This window comes from Lissotriton vulgaris, chromosome 2_1, assembly GCF_964263255.1.
Source record: "Lissotriton vulgaris chromosome 2_1, aLisVul1.2, whole genome shotgun sequence".
NCBI classification, from domain to species: Eukaryota; Metazoa; Chordata; class Amphibia; order Caudata; family Salamandridae; genus Lissotriton; species Lissotriton vulgaris.
The window spans coordinates 987,567,710-987,588,710 of record NC_141687.1 but is presented as its reverse complement, the minus strand read 5'-3'; the positions used below and the strand labels follow the sequence as shown (position 1 = coordinate 987,588,710).

Sequence of the window (21,001 nt, the reverse complement as noted above, 5' to 3'; positions counted from 1 at the left end):
CAAAGCCAGATGTGAGGACCAAAGGCTCTTGCTAGGTTAAAAAAATGAATAAGACCAAAACCTTTGAAGGTCAAAGTTAAGTAGACATTTTGTTTCCAAAATGTCATACACATTTATTAAACAAGGCCATAGTTATCGGAGGTCCATAAATTCAAGTGTTTTGAACACAGTAACAGCGTACAATAGTATATGTGCAATTTTATACTGAGCCAGGGAATTGCCTTCTTCTGTGCCCTTTCAAGACTTGTAATATATAGACAGGCTAATGCAATATCTCTCTTAATGTACTTATTTGAATAGAAATATCCCGCAATTCAGGTAACTTCCAGGAGCATGTAATCATTAACACCCTGGTGAGAGTATATAATATATGTTGGATAAAGTACCCCCTGCGTATACTATAAGGATGTTGCAAGCCACTGAGGAGTTCCTTGAGAACTTGGGAGGAGGAAGACTGAATTTCCTTATAAGGCCATAGTACTCCAAAGTGGGTTGCAATATTCTTTTAAAGTATGACAGAGGGTGATTACATTTATTATTATATCTGGTCGCACTCTCATACTTTCCATAAACCACTTAAATCTCTTCTTGATCTTTCATATGAAAGAGATAGTATGGTTGCAGGCACGAAGACTAAAACAGAATATGTAGTGCGAAATTAAAAATAAAATAGCAGTTATTAATATGTTGCAAAAAATTCCTACAATCTGTTGTCAATTAGATTTAAAAAGTGATATTGCTGAGAATGTGTAGAAGCATGAGGAGAAATTATATCACTCCTGTAACTGTAATGACCTTGATGCAAAAAATAAACTTGCTGCAATATTTAATTTCTGTTGATCACTGCTCTTCTTGGAAAGAAAACAGAACAAAGAAAAGCCTGTCATATTTTTTTCTTATTTAACCTGCAGCTGTAATTAAGCTCTGGGATCTGCCTTTCACCTTGACTTCTGACAGCAGGCATTATGACATCACAACTCAACTGTAATAGCTTATAACAGTTAACCAGCTGCACCATTTCGTTATTACAGCTGACTAGGGCCGTCACAACTCAACTATAATAAGGAAACAAGACATGGGCTTTTATACAGGGATTGCAGACTCTCATGCATTATTAATGCAATAATTAAGAATGATCTGCACAGGACAACCACAAGAAAGAATTATGCTGACGTTAATTATCAACTTGATGTTTCAGTCGATATCAAGGTCAAATAGGCAAATGAACTGTGGATGTCAACAGAGTGTCACATAAGATCAAGAAGAGTATATCAGTCTTATTTTATGTTATATATAGTCATTTGTCTGGTAAATTATCAATATGTTGTATAAACTGAAACTTTTTACAACTTAATAGGGTTTGCGGACAGCGTATTCCTTGAAATTATTGTGCCAAAAACAGGAAAAAAGGACAAAGTTTGTGTTTTCAAAGGCTGTGCCTGTGCAAAATGGGATCAAGTGAGCAGGTTGAAGGAATCACATTGCTGATAATTGATTACATCCCTGAATTAATCTGGTGTACAGCCCCAGAGGATTGTGTTCTTCAATTAAAAGGAACAGGGTCGTATTCTTCGTACAGCGATACAGAAAGAATATTGTGTTTGCTTATTCAACCAAAAAAAAGTAATACATTGCAACATTAGCCTGTCCATGCAACACACTCTCTCAGTGACTGAATCAGACATGAAAGTCTTGACTTCCAACCAATTAATCTCACTAAGAAACAACACATCACTCAGCAACAATTGCATAGCTTCATAGTCATTTTCTGTTGTAGACCCCTGCATTTTCCCTTTTAACATTTAGCTATCTCTGCAAATAAAACACCGGGAAATAAGGCTGAATTCCCACTGCTGTCCTAGGAGTATTTAAAGGAAAAATCAATGTTTCAGGGTGCAATAACACTAGCCTTTATTATTTATTTTTTAAACTGCCGACAATGTCAGAAATTACAGTACTGTTGATCTAACCGGTGACGCAAAGTATCACCTCACCACTGACATTATCAAACACATCATGAAAGCTCCCAAGAAATCCTATTTCCCTATTTGTTTCTTTACAGTCAGAATACTTTCTTCTTTGATACCTATGCAGTCTAGTGCACTTCAATGTGGAAAGTAGTAAAACAGTCTCCCATATAAAATTATGTTCTTTGAGAATATGCACCGCTTCTAAGCAGCAATGTTTCCTTTCAGTATGTAGACTAAAATAGGTTATCTAGTTATTGATAGTAACAGTAGTACAAAATTGAAGTTGTTCCATCATAAAAATACAAAACACAGGAAGAAGGAAATCCCTCAAACCAAGTAATTTAAGAAATTATTAGAACTTTTTTTTTACAGACTGCTTGCAGCGTGGACTGAAATTCTGTGTCAAACATGGGTAAATAGAGACCCGTAGCTGATGCGGAAAATTGCATTTAGGGGTGTCAGAGTGCCAGCTGTACTCACCAGTCAAGGGAGGAAGATCAATGAAAAAGCAGGAGGCATGGGGACCACCTTGCCACTGCATCCTTTCCACTGCCTCCCTACCTGGAGACCTGGGAGAAGTAGTGCATCATCATCATTATCATCTCAAGAGCAACAGCTTCAGCGTCTACTTTTTCACTAATACAACTTTAGAGCAGTGGATAATTGGTGTTCAGAACTAGTGTTTTGATAATGCTGTACTTAATACAGTTGGGCCGAAATCATTTTTTTCCACAGAATTATATAATCCCTCTTTGTGTCAGAATGAAGTGTATTCCTTCTCTTTCCTGGCCATAACAGGAAGGTGTAACTCAATTGCAAGTAGCAGGGTCAAGACTGATTTGCATATGGCTGGGTTTAAGCTGGGGTGGCATGTGAGCAAAAGAACAATGGATTTAACCCAGATCTATTGACTGGGGGGGAATGCATGAAGTATTCAGCATTCCGTTCATCATTTGTTTGCATAGCACTTTTCGCCCTACTTGGGATGGGTATCCACAAAACGTGGGTCCATTGTTCACTATTCCACTGGATTCAAGCTAGCCTGTCTGATGATGGGTAATAACCTGAAACCGGTCCCAGGATGCTTGTTTCCGGTCCAGGGAGGACTTGGCTTGTCAGTTTGGGTTGGACTGATCCCATGAGGAACAGAGTCGTAACTGATTTGGATATGGCTAGGTCTAAACTGGGGTGGCATGGTGAGCAAAAGAACAATGGATTTAACCTAGATTGCTTGACTGGGGGTGAATGCATGATTTATTCAGCATTCCGTCCATCATTTGTTTGAGTACCATGCTTTATCCTTAAGCATGGTGCTGTGCTCCTTTCTTTTGTTTTGCCTGGTGTGGCACTCCTCCATGCACTATGCCCTGATCAGTGCAGAATGCATGCGTTATCCTTAAGCATGGTGACCGCGCACCTTTCTTTTGTTTTGTACAGCATGGCACTCCTGCACACACTATGCCTTAGTCAGCGTGGCACGGCGTGCTGCATCTTTAAAGCGTGGCGACTATGCACCTTTCTTTTGTTTTGAACAGCGCAGCACTCCTGAGCACGCTATGCCTTTTCTGTGGCTAGAGTAACCCCCTGCTGATGTAGTGGATAACCCTACCCAGTACTCATGACTCTCCATCCAAGCTGCTGCTGTAGTAGCTGCAGCTGCCAGGTAGCCAGGCTGCATGACAAGCAGCTGCTTTAGGGGCAGCAGGGAGAGCCCCCAATTGCAAGTGGTAAGGGTGTGTAACTTGCCGGAACCAATGAGACAAAGATCTGCAACAGAGGCTTGGCCATCCCAGCCCCGTCGGCAGCCAGGCTATAAACGGTAGCAGACATTCAGCACTGCCACCGAGCGGAGTGAAGCCGCGACTGCACCGGCAAGAGGACAAGCAGTGACTCTGCATACCCACAAATATGAACAAAAATTGAAGTAAGGTAGGTGCCTCATTGTTTTGCTGCATCTTGCTCACTGGTCATTCAGTTAGTTGCCTCGCTTTCTGAAATGATGGTTTCCTCAAAAAACGAATTAAGCGGGGATTAGTCACAGTTACGGCCTCTCTCACCACTCCCAAAGAGGGAAAAAAAGCAGTGTCAAAATAGTGTGAGGTCTCTGGGGAAATGAATGCATACTCTGCCCCTCAGCCGTCGTTGGCTGGTAGAGAATTCGATTTCACAGAGAAGGGACCAGCCATGGCAGCTAGAGGGGGAAGTGTACATGCTATCTCTCACCAGAAGGGTGCATCAAATGCACGATATTTGAATGTGGGTAAGTCCAATGGGGTTCTAAACACAAACGGTTAATAACTGCATTAGTGCGTGTGGGCGGCTGTTCTTAAACAGCAGGTGTGAGTGGCGATAGCGCATTCCTGCTGCACACCTGGTTCTGGTTCCATATTTGTGGCTAACAGTAGACTTGAATTCCAGTGATGCATTACTGCTTCAGACACCCCAGTGTATGGTTTTATTTAACCAGCAGGTACTACAGCGTGTACCATTTTCCAGCCACGCACCTGTGTGCTTCTGTGTGTGTGGCTGTTGGCAGAATTGCACTGATTCGTCATTGCTGTGGAAACCCCGCTGGGTGTCTCTACTTTACAGTGCTGAGTATTAGCAATTACGACTCCAAAACTGCATAAGACAACCCATCACTACATTGCACTTCTACAAGCCTTATCTCTCACAAACACACACTGTCCCTCTCAGCTCTCCTTCACACTGCCACTACCCCTTTCATCTCACAATTACACAGCCCCTCACATCCATCCCTCACACTGCCTGCTCCTCTCTAAACTACCTGCTCACACGTGCTACCTTCCTATACATCCTCGTACAGGTCCACCTCTTACGTCCCCCCACAGCTGTGCCTCTCACTACTCACTCTCTTTCTATCTCTTTCACACCACTCTCTCGCCCTCTCATGCACTGACCCAGCATTTCTCATATTGATTCACTTCAGGTCTTTCAGCACTGGTTCTTTACCATACCGTCTCAAAAAAGTTTGGACCCCAAACACGCACTGTCCTCTTCTTTTGGTGTCTTCTGCGTACACAAGCGCAGTCTCTTTATGCCTCTATAACCTTCTCTCCTGTTCTTCCTTGCTTTCTCACATACTGTTCCTGCTACTCTGTCTGGAGATCATTCACCACTTCATGCACAACTTACATATCCCTCTCAATCTTCCTTTTCATCTAGTCTATACAGTGGTCACCCCATCTACTCACCGCGCCACATAATTCCACTATACAAATACACTACACACCACACAATTCAATCCCACACAATTATACAACTAACAATTCCAGATCGAACCACTTAATTCCACTACAAACAATATTCATCCACTCCACCGCAAACAAAAAAACCTAAGTAAAAAATAATATCATTTACAAGCTCTAACTTTCACAAATGCGAGACCAATTGCATTGCAAATGCTTGTTGCTCCTTGTAGCAGGAACAGTTTCTAGCTGATGCAAAGCTCCACGAAAGTTGCCCATCTCTGTTAAAAAAAAACGTGCGACTTCAATTTGCACAGAAAATGTAGCTATTCTACTTTAACATGCAAACAATGTAACCCTACATATAACGAGGCAGTCATACTCTTTATCTGGCAAGATTGGATTCCTAGCATCAGGAACTGTATAAAGGATTAAATACAATGTTTTGTTTCTCGCTACATAAATAAAAAAAAAAGCCATTATGCCAGCATGATCAATGAAAAGATAAAAGGAACACAGAAGTAGCTACACAAAAATCTATAAGTGATTCCTTAATTACAGTAAATAGGTAATTACAGTGAATCTGATTAACTTTCCCAAGGCTTTGATTTGCCCCAACTTTTTACTGATCGTTGTGCAAACTCCTATGTCGCCAGGGATCGCAGTCCGAGGTTGTGCCGAGTGTATGACACCAAGCATTTATCTGATGCAATAAAATCAGCCAAAACCCCGATTAAAATAATGCAGGCCAAATCTGATGGAACAGAACTGTGGTTAGAGTAAAGGAGTAGTGCAATAAATTCGCGTCGAAAGAAAAAAAAAAAGTATATTTTCCTGCACTACTCTCTGGCACATCATCTCTCACGCCACATCCTTCCCCATGGCAACAGACGATGATGTCACTGGCGAGGCTAATTCATCAGCTCTTCATTTGCATGAGACGGATGCACACGTTTCCTAGACAAAGAACGCCGCTTTTACGATCAAAACGACGCGCATACAAAGGAACCTTTAAGCTACCATGTTCCAGAGACGCATTCCGTCGAGCTTGAAGGGCTCACGCGGTGCTAAACACGCATTTCTCAGATCTAATGTCGGGATTTCTGTTACCAGATACCAACTGGGCTGAGAAACACTCTCTCCCCCTTTCTCGAAAGCTTCGGTCGTGTTCTCGCTGGAGAAAAAAATATCTGTCATTTTCCCATAGTAGCTGATCAAGCCTGCCAGTGAGAAATACCCTGCGCATGCAACTTGTAATATACATTTACGGTTTATTTCTGCCACGGACTGACTGCTGAAGTGTGAAGGGAACCCATTAAAAATCCCTCGCTGCGAGTCGCACAAGGAGAGGGAGGAAAGCTTAATGAAGAAAGCCGTTAGCCCCAAGTTACAGCCATTTTCGGACGGTGCCTTTCCCGCTTCTCACTAGTCAATTATGATCGGCATTATGTTGGAGCTACACATCTTAAACTGGCCACGCTGGGCAATTCCAGTGCTTAACGATTGTGTTTTATGTATCCTAATGTTAATAGGGCATAAGTAAGGGAAACAGGACAAACACGCGAAACAAAGACGCTACCGCATGAGCTGTAATCATTACCTCAGTCGTAAAACCAGGTTCAACGCAGAAGACCCATCGCAGTTCTGACTCTCGGCTGGTTCAGTCTGTAAAGAAATAAAAGAAGCACGTTCAGTTCAGAAGGCACTATAGCAAAAAAGCACCCTAAAATGGAATTCCGTACAATCCCACAAAAACATGTTTTTTGTAACGGTAGTTACCCGCAGTTTTGTTAGGAAAATGGTCAGAGGAGAAGGGTAACAAAATTATGATAGGCATTTTGGCACATCCTTCCTATTTGTGCTCTAAGTGATTTCAAAATTACATATTTTGGTTTGGCAATCATCATCATTTGAATTAATTCTGTACTCGACTAGTGTCAGGGCACAAGTCCCAAAAAACAGAAGTGATGGGTGACATCATGGTGCGTGACATCCCAGCATGTGACTTCACGGAGTGTGAAATCACACATGGTATCACACATGGTATCACAAGAAGTGGCATCACAACCTCATAACCTCACAAGAGGAGAATTCACAAAAAGGGACATCAGATCTTAAGACCTCCACTATGTTTAACAGGAGTATCATGGAGTATTTGGGCGCATTACAATGTTTAACAGATGAGATTTTGTGTTGGAGTTGTGACAAAAAAAGGGATGCAACCTCGACTCAAAATCTGGGTCACAACTTGTGAATTAAAAAAAAACACTCTGCCTCAATAAAATTGGCAACAAGGAGAAACGTGGCAGTAGATCTGTTAGACCAGGGGTCTCCAACCTTTTGTGTATTGAGAGCTACTTCTGGTCAGTGAAAATCGTCGTGAGCTACCAAACCCCAAGCAACTCACGCATTTTTCCGAGAGACCTCTCACGCCCAGTTTCATTGACATTAAGGTTAAAAAACCTATTTTCTTCAGAGCCCACCATACTGTGGTATGAACACAAGACTTAAAGTTCCCTAGAAACACTAAAAGGATTGACTTTGGATTTGTGTTTTGTTGTCAAACCACTTTAGGACCTTTCACAATAATAGCTTCAAAATCAGGACCTTTTAATACCACGTGGACACCTTTAGAATGTTATATTGCAGACCATTTGTGAGTAGTAGCCATGCTCGTAAATTAAACAGCACAGTTTGAAAGTGAGATAAGTAACCAACCATAACTATGTGCAATTATGAACACAGGAGGACTGCTTTTCACAAATAACCTGACATTTCATTAATTTTGACCAAAGCATACTTCTGGGCTTGTATGGTCTTTAGTCGCGTTCTATAAATAGGAAGAGGGCTTAAAATTGTACCACACACACCAAGCGCCAAATTCACAAAGATGAAGTTTTTGCAAATCAAAATTTGATTGGGTTCTCCTACATTTGTAGCAAACATGGTTGGACTTTTTTAAATTAAGAAAAGCTTTCAAAACTACTCCAGGTAATATTTCATGACAGCAGCAGACTTTTGTGACATAGCCCTGGGACCTCAGGCTTATGGTGACTGATATCACCCACACCACAATATCACCTTCCGACCTAAAAAATATTATTTCTCCAACCAACCATGATTACCCTCTTAAATGCTGGTCTATTCCTGCCCTTTATCTTAGCACAGCAAGGCGACTAGCTAGCTATGCTGTGTGAAAGTTGGCTAAATATACCCCCCAGACCCAGAATAAAGTACTAACTTTAGCCCTAAAATTTGGCATTTAAAGCATTTTGCATGATTGGACCTATTTTTTCCAAAATTTCACCTAATTGCGTGAATGGAAATTACGTGTTTTGCACACACCTACTAATAACCAGAAGCAGACATTGCAAGATATCAAGTGTAGCCATTTTAAAGATGGGGACAGAATGTGGCTAAACGGCTAGGGCGGTGGAACTCTGTGGTGCGCAACCAGGTTCGGTTCTCGCCAGGGGCGCTCAACGTTCTGTGATTCTGGGGCTGGGCAAATCACTTAATCTCCCAGTGCCTAACAAAAAGTAATGTGTCCGTTTGTAACGTAACTGGTGCTCATGTAAAGCGCTATGATACCTTTGGTTCTAGTTTGCGCTATAAAACTGCACACAAAAAGAAAATGACAAAGTTCCCCTTGAAAAGTACATCCCCAGGGCCCAGCCTGAAGAACATCACTGCTGTTCAAGACAAGCTGGCATACTATTGCAGCCATACAGGACGATGATGGGGACTGGGCTGCATGCGTGAGCCTTGGCTCCTGGCCAATAGGTGGGAATGTATTAAATAGGTAGGGCCATGACATGCCACATTACGGACATGTGGGCAGTACATTAAGAAGACTCACAGACACAACAGTGAGACAACAAAATAAAGCAAACGCCACAATAGTGACACAACACAAGGCATGAAAGAGGAGGCCGCTGCTTGTCGGAATGTGAAAGAAAAGAGGCCCAGGCACACTATTATGGAAACTAAACAATAATATCCATGGAAACAAATAAATATCTCAAATGACCCATAAGTGAGACATGAAAAGTTCAGGCACAGCCCTGAAACTGATGTAAAATCCCGGAAATGGAAGGTCACAAACCACACTGTCTGACCTTAAAACAGAGCAGGCCTCGAAAATGTTTAAAACTATTATCTAGCCTGCAGTTTAAATAACTTCAATTGCATGCTCTCCCTTTAAAGAGGAAAGTCTTTTTTTTTATTTAGTGGCAAAATAAAATACTTTGGTCATAGAATTAAATGCATCATCTTGTGTACAATAGTAGTAGGCAGCACTGTTTATTTTCTTTTAAAAATATGGGCGAAATGCAGGTTGAGATGCATACAAAATAACCATTTTGCCAGTCAAAGACGTTTCAAAGAAAAGTTCAAATTAGACAAACATTGTCATTACCACATTCGATAGGTCATTTGTTTTATCAGTGTGCTAACTGTTCTTAAGTGTACAATGTTTTATAGATAGAGATACCTCTCTGTACAGCACAAACTTTACAGCGACCTCAGGTCAAGAGTAAATCAAAAATGATTACACATGTAGGCTACACCTCATGGCCGCGGTATTTCGAACTACTTAATACTGGTTATTAATCAAACATCCGACACCCCGATTTAGTTCACAACAAAGTGCACCCAGATAATTATTTGTGGGCTTACCATAACGTGGTTTTACTGCTGGTGCTTGCTGTGCTGATCCGTTGGTATCGCGCGTACAACAGGGACAGAGGCTCTCTCACATAGGGGCATGCTCTTGTAGGTCGAGTGTTATCAAGGACACTGCTGGCTGCAGGCATAATTCGTCCCTAATTGACCTCGGTCAATGCTGATGCTTAGCTTCTGGCGTCACGGTAGGCAGAAGTTGCGCAGGCATCTTTCTTGACTGGGCCTGAGGCTCGGGAGAGTGCACTCACTGCATGCTGCCTGCAATGCTGGTTCATAGTGGCTGCAGAGAAGTATTTTAAACGCCTATGGAAGTCTTTTAAAAACAGCCCAGTGCTGCGGGGAGCAGCTTGATTACACAACAGATGTATGAAGGAGGCCGCAGCAGGGTTCCGTGAGTCTCCGCTTCGTTGAATCATGCAGCAAGCTCTAAGGCTCTAGTGTAGCATGTGTACTAATTGTAACATGCTGTTGTGTCTCGCATTTGCATTACCTTCACATCATATGCTTTGTAAATCCCTGGCGTAGGCAATCTAACACTGCTCAAGCCAAGACGATATCACTCGCTTCTCCCCGCCCCAGCTAACTAATAGCCAATGGCAGCAGTGCGATCCCGGAAGGAACTCCAGCAAGAACAAACACGAGGCTAAAAAGGCCCAAAAATAAACATAACAACAGTGATAGGGCACAAAAGTGGGCACCGGGCCGCGAGCTACTAGAAGGTTATTGGCGAGCTACCGGTAGCTCGCGATCGACCGGTTGGAGACACCGGTGTTAGACCTAGCAGTGGTCTTCCTCCAAACTTTCTGATTTTTACCTCCACGTTTTGCTCTATCTTTTTTGTTGGACTTAGGACTCAGCACTTTTCCATTGCTAATCAGTGCTAAAGTGCATGTGCTTCTTCCCTAAAAATGTATGTAATGGGTGTATACCTGGTTGACATATTTAAGTTACTATAAGTCCCTTGTAAAGTGGTATACCATATTCACAGGGTCAGTAAGTTAAATGCTGGCTTACTAAGCAATGACATTTCAACCCTGCAAGTATAAATGAGATAATAATGGTGCGAAGGGTGGGCAGGGTGGGCCGGTCAAAAAAATATATATAGTCGGGGACTGTATTGTTCTGAATCTGTAAGAAACTTGCTGAGATCGCAGAAGACATTTGGACAAATTAACACCAACGTATGATTCCTCCCAATAGGATTTTTCTATAAATCCAATGCACCAGATGCCCAATTGAGTTCTTGTAACCAATGTAATTTTTCGTCACAGCTTGCACTGAGTAACAGATTTTCTGCTTGAAGTAATCTTGATGGGCTAGACAAACTGGGGCCTAAGATAGTCCCATCACTTGAACCACAAAATTAACTGCCTCAGCTTGTTACCATTTCTTACCCTGATCTAGATAATGGTGAGACACTTTTGGGTGCTCTTCAGGTTGGGTTCCTGCCAACACTGACCTTGCCCTGCACGGGGGCGCAATCAACTCATTTAGAGGGGGCTCATTACCTGACGATAATATCTTGGAACATTGACAGCCTAAAAGGCAAACTGTCTAAAATGGACTGGGGGGTTTTCATTGCCACTGACTGATATTATCATGTTTCAATAGACTTGGGACTTAACGCTTCTGATAGTCATGGTTTTAAAAGCCTTTTCAGCCCAGCACAGAAGACTCTCCCTGACAGAGCTTCGAAGGGCCTTACAATTTGGGTCAGCATTATGTTAGGGCGCCAGGTGAAACAGCTAAGCATTAACTCTAAGGACATCTTGGGGTTGCAACTTGGCCAGTGGGAAGGCAAATGTACATTTTTGTATTATGCATACAATAGGAAAACTCCAGCAGCCATAGACTTGGAGGTTATAACCAACCTGAGAAAATACCTACCTGTTCCAAGTAGAAATGCAGCTATTATAATTGGGGGCGATTTTAACATATCATCCAAACCTTCAGTTTTCATTAGATGAAGATGGCCATCATGACATTTCCCAGCAGCAAGAAGGGTGTATCCTAACCACCTCCAAGGTTGCTTTACAATTGATAGATCTTTCCTCTCATGTCAGTTTAGAACTTGTAATGGCCATCTCCCTTTGGACCTAAAGAGGCAAGCTACATTTAGAAGGGGACTCTATAGAAGCCACATTGACTACTTTCTCTTAGACCTCTGTTTGTGGCCTGCGTGGATTGATACGAGGGTTGGGACAGATATGAAAGCGACCACTTTCCCCTGTTTTTAACACTTGAGGGCAGCCTTTTTCCAGCAGATTTGGCTAGAGATCTGCCCAAAGGTGCCTTGGCTGTTAACAACAATAGGAGAAATGTCAGATGGAATATTATTGATTCTAATCCTGATGTTTTAAGCCAAATATATATCTGTTTAGAGCTCTTTGGCATCAATGAGTGATCCCGGTCTTACTCTCCTGGACATAACAGAGCCCCATGGCGACTGTTTCACCGCACTCAGGAGTATTTGTTTTACGAAGACTATAGCAAATGCCAACCATATGCATTACATTAATAACTCTTGGTATAATAAAGAGTGTAGAGAGGATAGAACCTACCTGGTTAAATCTATCAAAAATGGCCAGCAACCCTTAATCGAGGAAGCAAGGATCAGGTACAAAGCAACCCTTAAAAATGCCAAGAGAACCTGGGATTTCCTAATATGGGGGGATGCCTTAGAAGCCATTCAAACTCAAAATCAAGCCACGTTCTGGCACATACTTAACCATGGATGCAAGTCGGATATAATGAGACCCGAGGCTAACATCCTACCTATTAAATGGGTGGCCCATTTTCAATTTCTTTATGGCAAGGGCAAGCTATCCAATACCAAGAAGAATCTGCTTGCCCAGGAGCTGCTGTTTGAGGACCAATCTAGCATGGCTTGAGATTCCTCTAGGCCCCGGCAAGAGTTGCCAATTGATAAATTGGTATTTACCCTGGCAGGGATACAAGGCTATCTCTGAATTGAAAGTTGGAAAGGCCCCTGGGACAGACAAGATCCCTAAAGAATTGTTTAAATCTTCTACAGAGATCTGGTCAGCATATTTAAATCGGATCTGTAACATCATTGCAGTAGCACCTATCCCCGATTCCTGGAAGGGAGCAGAAACAGTCATAAGAAAGACGTGAGATTGGTTCTGGGAAATTAGCAGCCAATAAGCATGATATAGTCCAGAAGATCTTTTGCAAACAAGTCCTAAGCCATTTAAACACTTGGCTGGAGGATAGAAATATATTGTCCCCTTTCCAGTCAAGATGTTGCCCAAAAATAAGTACAGCAGAACAAGTCTTTAGGTTCTTGATGCTGAGGTGGAATATCATACCTCAATAGATGGAGCCTCTACGTAGCATTTGTGGACCTCAAGGCCGTTATTCGATATGGTTCCCAAAGATAAACTCTGGGCAGCTTTGATGGACATGGGTACCCCACCTGCGCTACTAGAAATTATTGTACAGCTCCACACCCGAAATTATGCCCGAGTAAGATGGGGCCTTAAGGGAGAATTAACAGACCGCATTCCAGTTGACAAGGGTATCAGGCAAAGAATTGTTCTTTTCCCAACACTTTTTCTACTTTTCATTAACAGGTGCGTCGATTTCTTATGGAAAGTGTAAACGATTACCCCGTTCTGTAACGTGTAAAGATCCTGGCACTGTTATTTGCTGATGATACCCTCCTGGTGTCAAAACCCCCCAAAGGCTTGTAACTACTATTAGAAAGATTCAAACTGTTTTGCACTATCAATGGGCTGGCCGTAAATGCTGTGAAAACAAAGCAAGACTAATCTTGCCCTCATAAGACATCTTTAGAGGATAAACAGGTGAGGCATCAGAGTTCTGGTTAAAATGCAACCACATTTTTGTAGTGGTAGTTGCTGCCTCCTTTCGTCACTGGTGATTATCTAATATTTCATCTATCAGAGCCCCCAAGAAATGTACATATGTATGTACCATTATAAGAGTTCCTCCTAACCCCCTATCAGTCAATATCATCAGTATGGTGAAAGATCTTACAGTTTACATCTGATGTTAATGTTAATGTTAATGGGTATTTATTGAGCGCACTTACACCGGGTGGCTTCATGGCGCTAACCAGAGAACAGAAAGAAAAAAAAACTGGAGGCGAACTGAACAGACCACAACTGTTAATTATCCCAGAATATAGGCTAGCTGAAACAGCCATGTCTTAAGGAGCCTCCTGAACTGCATAATGTCAGTACAGGATCGAATTTCCAAAGGGAACGAGTTCCATAATTTGGGTGTCAGAACCGCAAAACAGAGGCCCCCCTGATGCACCCGTTTGAACTTGGGTACAGAAAGCAGACAGAGGTGGGTTGAACTAAGAGTCCGGTTTGGCACATATCTAGGTAATAGGTTAGTGATGAAAGCCGGGCTTTTCGCATACAGGGCCTTAAACACAGTACAGCCTGTTTTGAAAACGCATCGCTGGAAGATGGGAAGCCAGTGGAGTTTCTGAAGCGCTGAGCTAATTGGTTGCCATCTGGGTTGGCGCATGAGCAACCTAGCTGCCTGGTTTTGAACCAACGGTAATCGCTTAAATAAGTATTTTGGCATCCCTAAGCATACAGAGTTCGCATAATCCAAATGTGATATGACCGTAGCCATGAGGATCCGAACCAGAGCGTCCTGAGTAAAAAAAAAATCGATGGATTTTCCTGATCTTTCTCATCTGAAAGAAGCATTTTGATATCACACTGCCCACCTGAGTTTTTAATGTGAAATCCTTGTCCATAAAAACCCCTAGCGTTTTAGCTGAGCTGGAAGGAGAAGGAGATGGACCAAGCTCCATGGGCCAGTAACGAGGACCCCAGAATTTGCCACTGTCCCCGGACAAGACAAGCTCCGTCTTGCCCGGGTTAAGTTTCAGATGGTTACAAACAATCCATCCACTGCTGTATAAACAGCAGTGTTTCATGGAACGCCATCACTGAGCGATCAGAACCATCCATTTACAGTTTAAATCTGTATGTTTGAAGTTACAGTTAAATTATGCTTCTAAACAGGGAGTACTGTTTGTTGGGCAACTAGTGGTCAACCCAGTATGATGGTGTGGCCCACATACAACCAAGCGGGAATGTGCTCCTCAACTAGTTTATGTGGAATGCTCCTTTCGTTTCCCAATGAGTCACAACATCATATATGTATAGGTTACACACAAATGGAGTCAAGAATAGATGCCTCATTAACCATGTACATGCACAGAACTCTCCCAGTGAATGAAGAATTCTTGGAAGCCCTAACTTCATTCCAGTCTCCTCATATTCTGCTATGTTTCCTCTTTTCAAATGTGGTTGGGATGCCAGCAAACATCTCTAATAAGTGAGCGTTTTTATCTCTGGGTGTGTTTTTGACATTTGCATTAAGAACAAACAACATTTCTGCTGTTCATCACCGTACACAATTTTAAAGGCCATAGAGGACTAACCTTTTGGTCTCTCCAATATAGAGACTTTACAAAACCAAAACAGTTGGATATCTGTTTTGCACTAGATGATACCCTACATATGCTTCTCATCACTCACAGCTTTCATAAAACATGGTAACAAAATCCATCCAGATAGCACTTACTCTAGGTGATGAATATGCGACTCTTTTTTCTTAAGTTCAATAAAACTTTATTGACAAACATAAAGGTGTCTATAATTAGTACATAACAGTATCCTCATATGTTATTTATTTATTTTTTTAAAAATATTTTTATTGAAGAATTTTCCCCCCTTTTTTTCCCTTTAAAACATGAGCAGGGCACAATAGAATTCAAAGTAGTAGAGCACACATTCATATATACAATAGGAATATAAAAGTATACAATATCAAATCATACATAGTTGTTCCAAGATAAACCATATAAACAATAGATACAAGGAATTCAATACAATACATTCTCAATTCCCCCCCCCCAGTAATCAATGATCAATGATCAGAACCTTGTTTTCACCGAATGAGAGGCTCCCATATTTGCTTACCAAGTTTCTTACCTTTATTCCCCTTCCTAGCATATATAGCGGATTCTAATTTTTGTATTGATAATACCTTGCCCAACCATTGATGATATGTGGGAGGATTAGGATCAAGCCATGCCGAGGCCACTAGCAATCTGAAAATAGCCATTACAACAAATACAAAGTTTTCATTATTCACATGGCCCTCAGGACTAACTCCTAGTAACATTACAGCTGGAATTAATTCTATTGTAGTTGACAATACATCCTGTAGAAAATTCCCAATATCCTGTTTTACTCTAGCAAAGTGAAAAGATATGCATCAAATCCGCCTCCGCGCTACCACACCTAAAACAGGTAGTTCCCGATAGACCCCCCCATTGAGCAATTTTCCCAGGTGTATAATACAGATGATATAAGATCTTGTAATGTTGAGCCTGTAGAGATGATGAGCACTTTATATTCTTGCAAGAGACACACATAATGAGTACGCAGGAGTATTGCCTCAATCGGTTGGGTTTTCATCTAATAGCAAGATCTAAACAAGGTGCAAAAAATAGAGGGGTCGCTATCCTGTCAAGGAGTAAAAATTTGATAACAGGAAAGAAACTAGAGGATAAATGGGGAAGGTGGGCTATGGCGGAGATTTTGATAGAAGGTGTATGGACAACGTTAGAGGCAGTTTACGGATCAACGCAGGATGACCCGGAAGTATTACAGTTTCTAGACTCTGAGTTAGCTGCCTGGCCCCCGCAGGTCATTATAGGAGGAGACTTGAACATTAATGGGGCAGAAGGATTGGGAACAGGACAGATTAGGAGTTATAAAGGACGGAAGAAAAGAGTCCATAAGGCCCTTGTGGATCTTCTGGTGAATAATAACCTGACTGATGTCTGGGGTACAATTAGATCAGAACAAAAAGGATATACATATTATTCTGCGCCACATCAAATTTGTGTTAGATTAGATTATTTTATGATTTCTAACAATTTAATGACAAGGGCCAAGATTGATAGGCTCCCAAGAATTCTCAGCGATCACAATCCATTAGTTTTAACGATGAAATCAGAAGGAGGAATAAGAACTAATCGGGTATGGACATTCGAAAGAAGGCTTCTTTTAGATGATGATTATATATCACATATGTCAAAATGGATCACTGAGTTTTTTGAAGACAACAGAGGAAGTGCTTCGGTGGGAGTCATATGGGATGCTTTTAAGGCGGGTGTTCGTGGTGAAACATGTAGCTATAGTACTCATAAACGTAAAATAGAAGGGCTCCGACAAAGGGAGTTAGAGAGAGCTGTGTCAGAGGCAGAAGAACAACTTAATAACTGTGTTATCAGAGGAGAACCAGCTGAACAATATATTATAGATCTAATAAAAGTAAAAAGTGAAGCTGAAGATGAACTGGCGAAAAAGGCGGCAGTATACTATACAATCAAAAGGGAGAAGTGTTATGAATATAATGAAAAAGTTGGGCATGTTCTCGCCATGCGCACCAGACAGATAGCGGCAGATGGGACTGTTAGGGAAATTAGGGATGAAAATGGTAATCTGCAAACAGATTCGGAAGAAATTAGGGAAGTATTCAGGAAATTCTATCAGACCTTATATGATCATCAACATCCTTGTGGTAACGAAGAGATTAGGGAATACCTTGAGAATATCCCAACCGAGAGGGTTTTGGACGAAGACGCAGAAAGTAAGCATGGGCGAATTTTGCGAATCTCGCGTTCGCGAATTTTGCGGATTTGCGAACTCGCAATTTGCAAAATCCGCGAATTCTCGCGAATTTGCGGATTTTTTTTTGGTGTTCGCGTGGGTTTCTGCCAGTTCGCGAGGGTTTTGTACAATTTCGCAAACGCGAACTTACCTGTCGGCTCGCAAGTTTTGCGAACTTGTTGTTTCTACATGTCCAGCCTGTTTGGGACACTCTTCTTCATCACTGCCACTCTCTGTCACCACTGCCACTCTCTGACTACTCATGCCACCCTCTGGCCCACCCATGCCACCCTCTGTTTCATCACAGCACCCTCTGGTTGTCCAGTCAGTGTACATTATTGTGGCAAAGAAAAGCACACCTTCCCTGCCTCAAGTGACCTGAATTAATTTGGGGCTGATTAATGTGTCACAGAATATTTTTTTAGCTGGCACCTGCTTCCTTAGTGCTTCCTGATTAGTGATCTTTTGCACTTGCTAAGTGCTTTCATTGTTGCAAAATTAGTTACAACACCTGCCCTGCCACAACTGACAATAATGAATTAGGGATTGATTAATGGATTTGAACTTCCAGCCTGGCTCCTGCTTGTCTCCCTTAGCTGTAATTCAGGACCTTTGTGGCATATGTGTAACTATTCTGAGGTTCAGAGCAGGGTCACATAATAGTTGCAAGTAGGCAACTGAACTCTGGAGGGGCCCCTCAGGAAGCACTACAGGAAATGGCTACTAATGATGAGCCTGAACTTTTGAACCTGGTAAGTAGTTTCAGTTTTGCTAAGATCGTATTTCTGCAATTTAGCGCTTATTCGCGGGGCGCGAAGTTGTACTGGGAAGCCGCGAACTCACGTGAACAGTGCAAGCAAAATCCGGTGCTCTGCTCGCGGATTTGCGGATTTTGCAGGAGATTCGCGAATCTCGCGGATTGCGAATTTACCGAAAATCCGCAAAATCCGCGAGCGAAACGGATTTTCCGCCCATGCTTAGCAGAAAGACAAGAAAATCAGTTAGATGTTGATGAGATTAAAGAAGCTATGTGTAATCTTCCTTCAGGAAAGGCTGCTGGTCCGGACCAGATACCCTTAGAGTTTTACAAAACTTTCTGGGGAATGCTGGCTCAAGAGTTAAGTAAAATGATCCAAGCTGCTCAGTTGGGTGAGTCTATTCCAAAGTCCTGGGGGGGTGCAGATATTGTGTTAATTTAAAAAAAAGGAAAGCCGCCTACTGAGCCTGGGTCATATCGTCCTATCACCCTAATGAATAATGACACTAAAATATATTCAAAAGCCCTGGCAATGAGATTTGCTGGGGTGATAGGTGCCTTAGTCAGCTGCAATCAACACGGTTTTATTCCCGGAAGAGGAACAACCCACCACACCCGGAAAGTTATAACATTGTTCGATGCCGCCGAGGTCACAGGAGATCCGATGGCAGTAATATTGCTGGATGCTGAAAAAGCATTTGATCGGGTCTCCTGGGACTATCTGTGGCATACTTTAGTAAGAGCTGGATTTAGGGGTGGTTTTATAAAAGCTTTACAGACCCTGTACAAAGAACCGGTCGCGGCTTTAAGAGTCAATGGGGGCGTCACGGGTCAATTTTTGATTAAAAGAGGAACACGGCAGGGGTGCCCATGTTCCCCTTTATTGTTTGCCATGTATATGGACCCATTGATTCGTAAGTTAGATCTATGTCCAGAGATAACTCCGTTACCTACATTGTTGGGACCCTGTAAGATACTTGCCTACGCTGATGATGTGGCAGTGATAACACCAAACCCCACTGAGGCAACTGAATTTATAGAAGAAGAGGCCCGCAGGTTTGGACAGGTATCGGGGTATGCCCTAAACGCTTCAAAGACCCAGATTATTAAAAACTCAGCGACCATATGTGACGATAACCGAGTGGTCCAGGCAGGGAATTATTTAGGAATAAATATCTCAGCTGATATAAATAATTTGGTGGAAAAAAATATTGCTCTAATAATAAATAAAACAAAGAAAGATCTGGATCGGTATGAAAATTTACATCTATCGTTAGTAGGTCGAGTTAACATCATCAAAATGATGGTGTTGCCCAAATTTTTGTATATTTTTAGGGCAGTACCACTTCTATTTGATAACAAATGGTTCAAAATATGTGAGCAAATGATTAACCGGTTTATATGGGCTAGAGGACAGACACGCAGGGCATTGAGATACATGTCACTCCCGCGGGAGCGAGGGGGTTGGTCTCTACCAGATCTAAAATTGTATTATTGGGCTGCTGCATTTCAAAACATGTTGGGATTGGTTGGGGGGGCTGAGGTGGATGGATGGGATAACATTGGTTCACTTGCCATTTATGGTTTGGTTTTGGGCAAAAATGCAGAAAATATTTTTTTGAGATTTACTGAGGAAAGTTATTACAAAAGAACACGGTTTAAGACTATAATTGCTGCTTATAACATATGGAAGGGAATATCGAAAAAGATAGGAATTGGGGAATACAATGCTTATACTAGGTTTAAAAATAACCCTTCTCTGCCTAGTATGGTTTTTACAGGAGTTGTATTCCAAGATTGGGAGAGGCGGGGGATAAGAAAGATCGGAGATATCCAGGGATCCCATGGTATATTACAATTTACAGAATTACAGAATAGATATACTTTAAATACAAAGCATTTTTTCAAATATCTCCAAATAAGAAGTTGTATATTAAATAAAAAAAGGGGGGCCTTTGGGTTTTGACAGAAATGTATTGATGGACCTTATAGAAGCAGGCTCCGATTGTACCATAAAGAGACTCTATTTGGAAATGACAACACTAAAGAAAGATGATTCGGAGAAATGGATTAATAAGTGGTCTGTAGATTTGGATATAACCAGTGATATCTTTTCAGAGTCACTAGAGATGGGAAGAAAATTGCTGTGCTCATCATCGCTACAGGCTCAGTATCCTCATATGTTAAATATAATATGCGACTTTTAGTTCCTGTGGCAACAAGCCTCGAGAATTATGTCATCTCTTTTTCATACTACCAACAGCATGGATTCCTAATTGTTTTAAATTACAGACTGCTACTTGTATTTGTAATACTTCCTCTAGAGTTACCAAACTGCTTCTTTGCTATGCATATGGGGCAAGCTATTCTTCAATACTCTTTAAGTAGTTATATCTTGATTATGGCTGTCAGTATTACATACTTGTTACACCTAAATATCTACTGATATGCTTGCAAAGCCTTCTACACACATATAAGAGAATGAAACATAAGCAACTTATATGACTCGTAGCTCATTAGTTGTTACAGGTTTAAAAATGGAGAAAAATGGACATTTAAATATCCTATGTTGACCAAAGAGGTCCATGTTTTTTAATAGCCGACTCATTACACTAAATGTCAGCAGGACATTTACAAAACAGCTTTTTCCTTCCTGGCTGCTACCAGTGCTTTATTTGTGCCAGTGAT

At 41.7% G+C, this 21,001-nt stretch overlaps 1 protein-coding gene across 1 annotated transcript in view; it reads right to left on the bottom strand.

The window, feature by feature from the left end:
* The window catches only part of STK39 (serine/threonine kinase 39), a 1,290,321-nt gene that overhangs the window by 106,143 nt on the left and 1,163,177 nt on the right, over positions 1 to 21,001 (bottom strand). Inside the window, exon 14 of the mRNA XM_086958759.1 lies at positions 6,780 to 6,844. Coding sequence (XP_086814885.1) covers positions 6,780 to 6,844 — 65 coding nt within the window. The remainder of the gene's footprint in view (positions 1 to 6,779; positions 6,845 to 21,001) is intronic.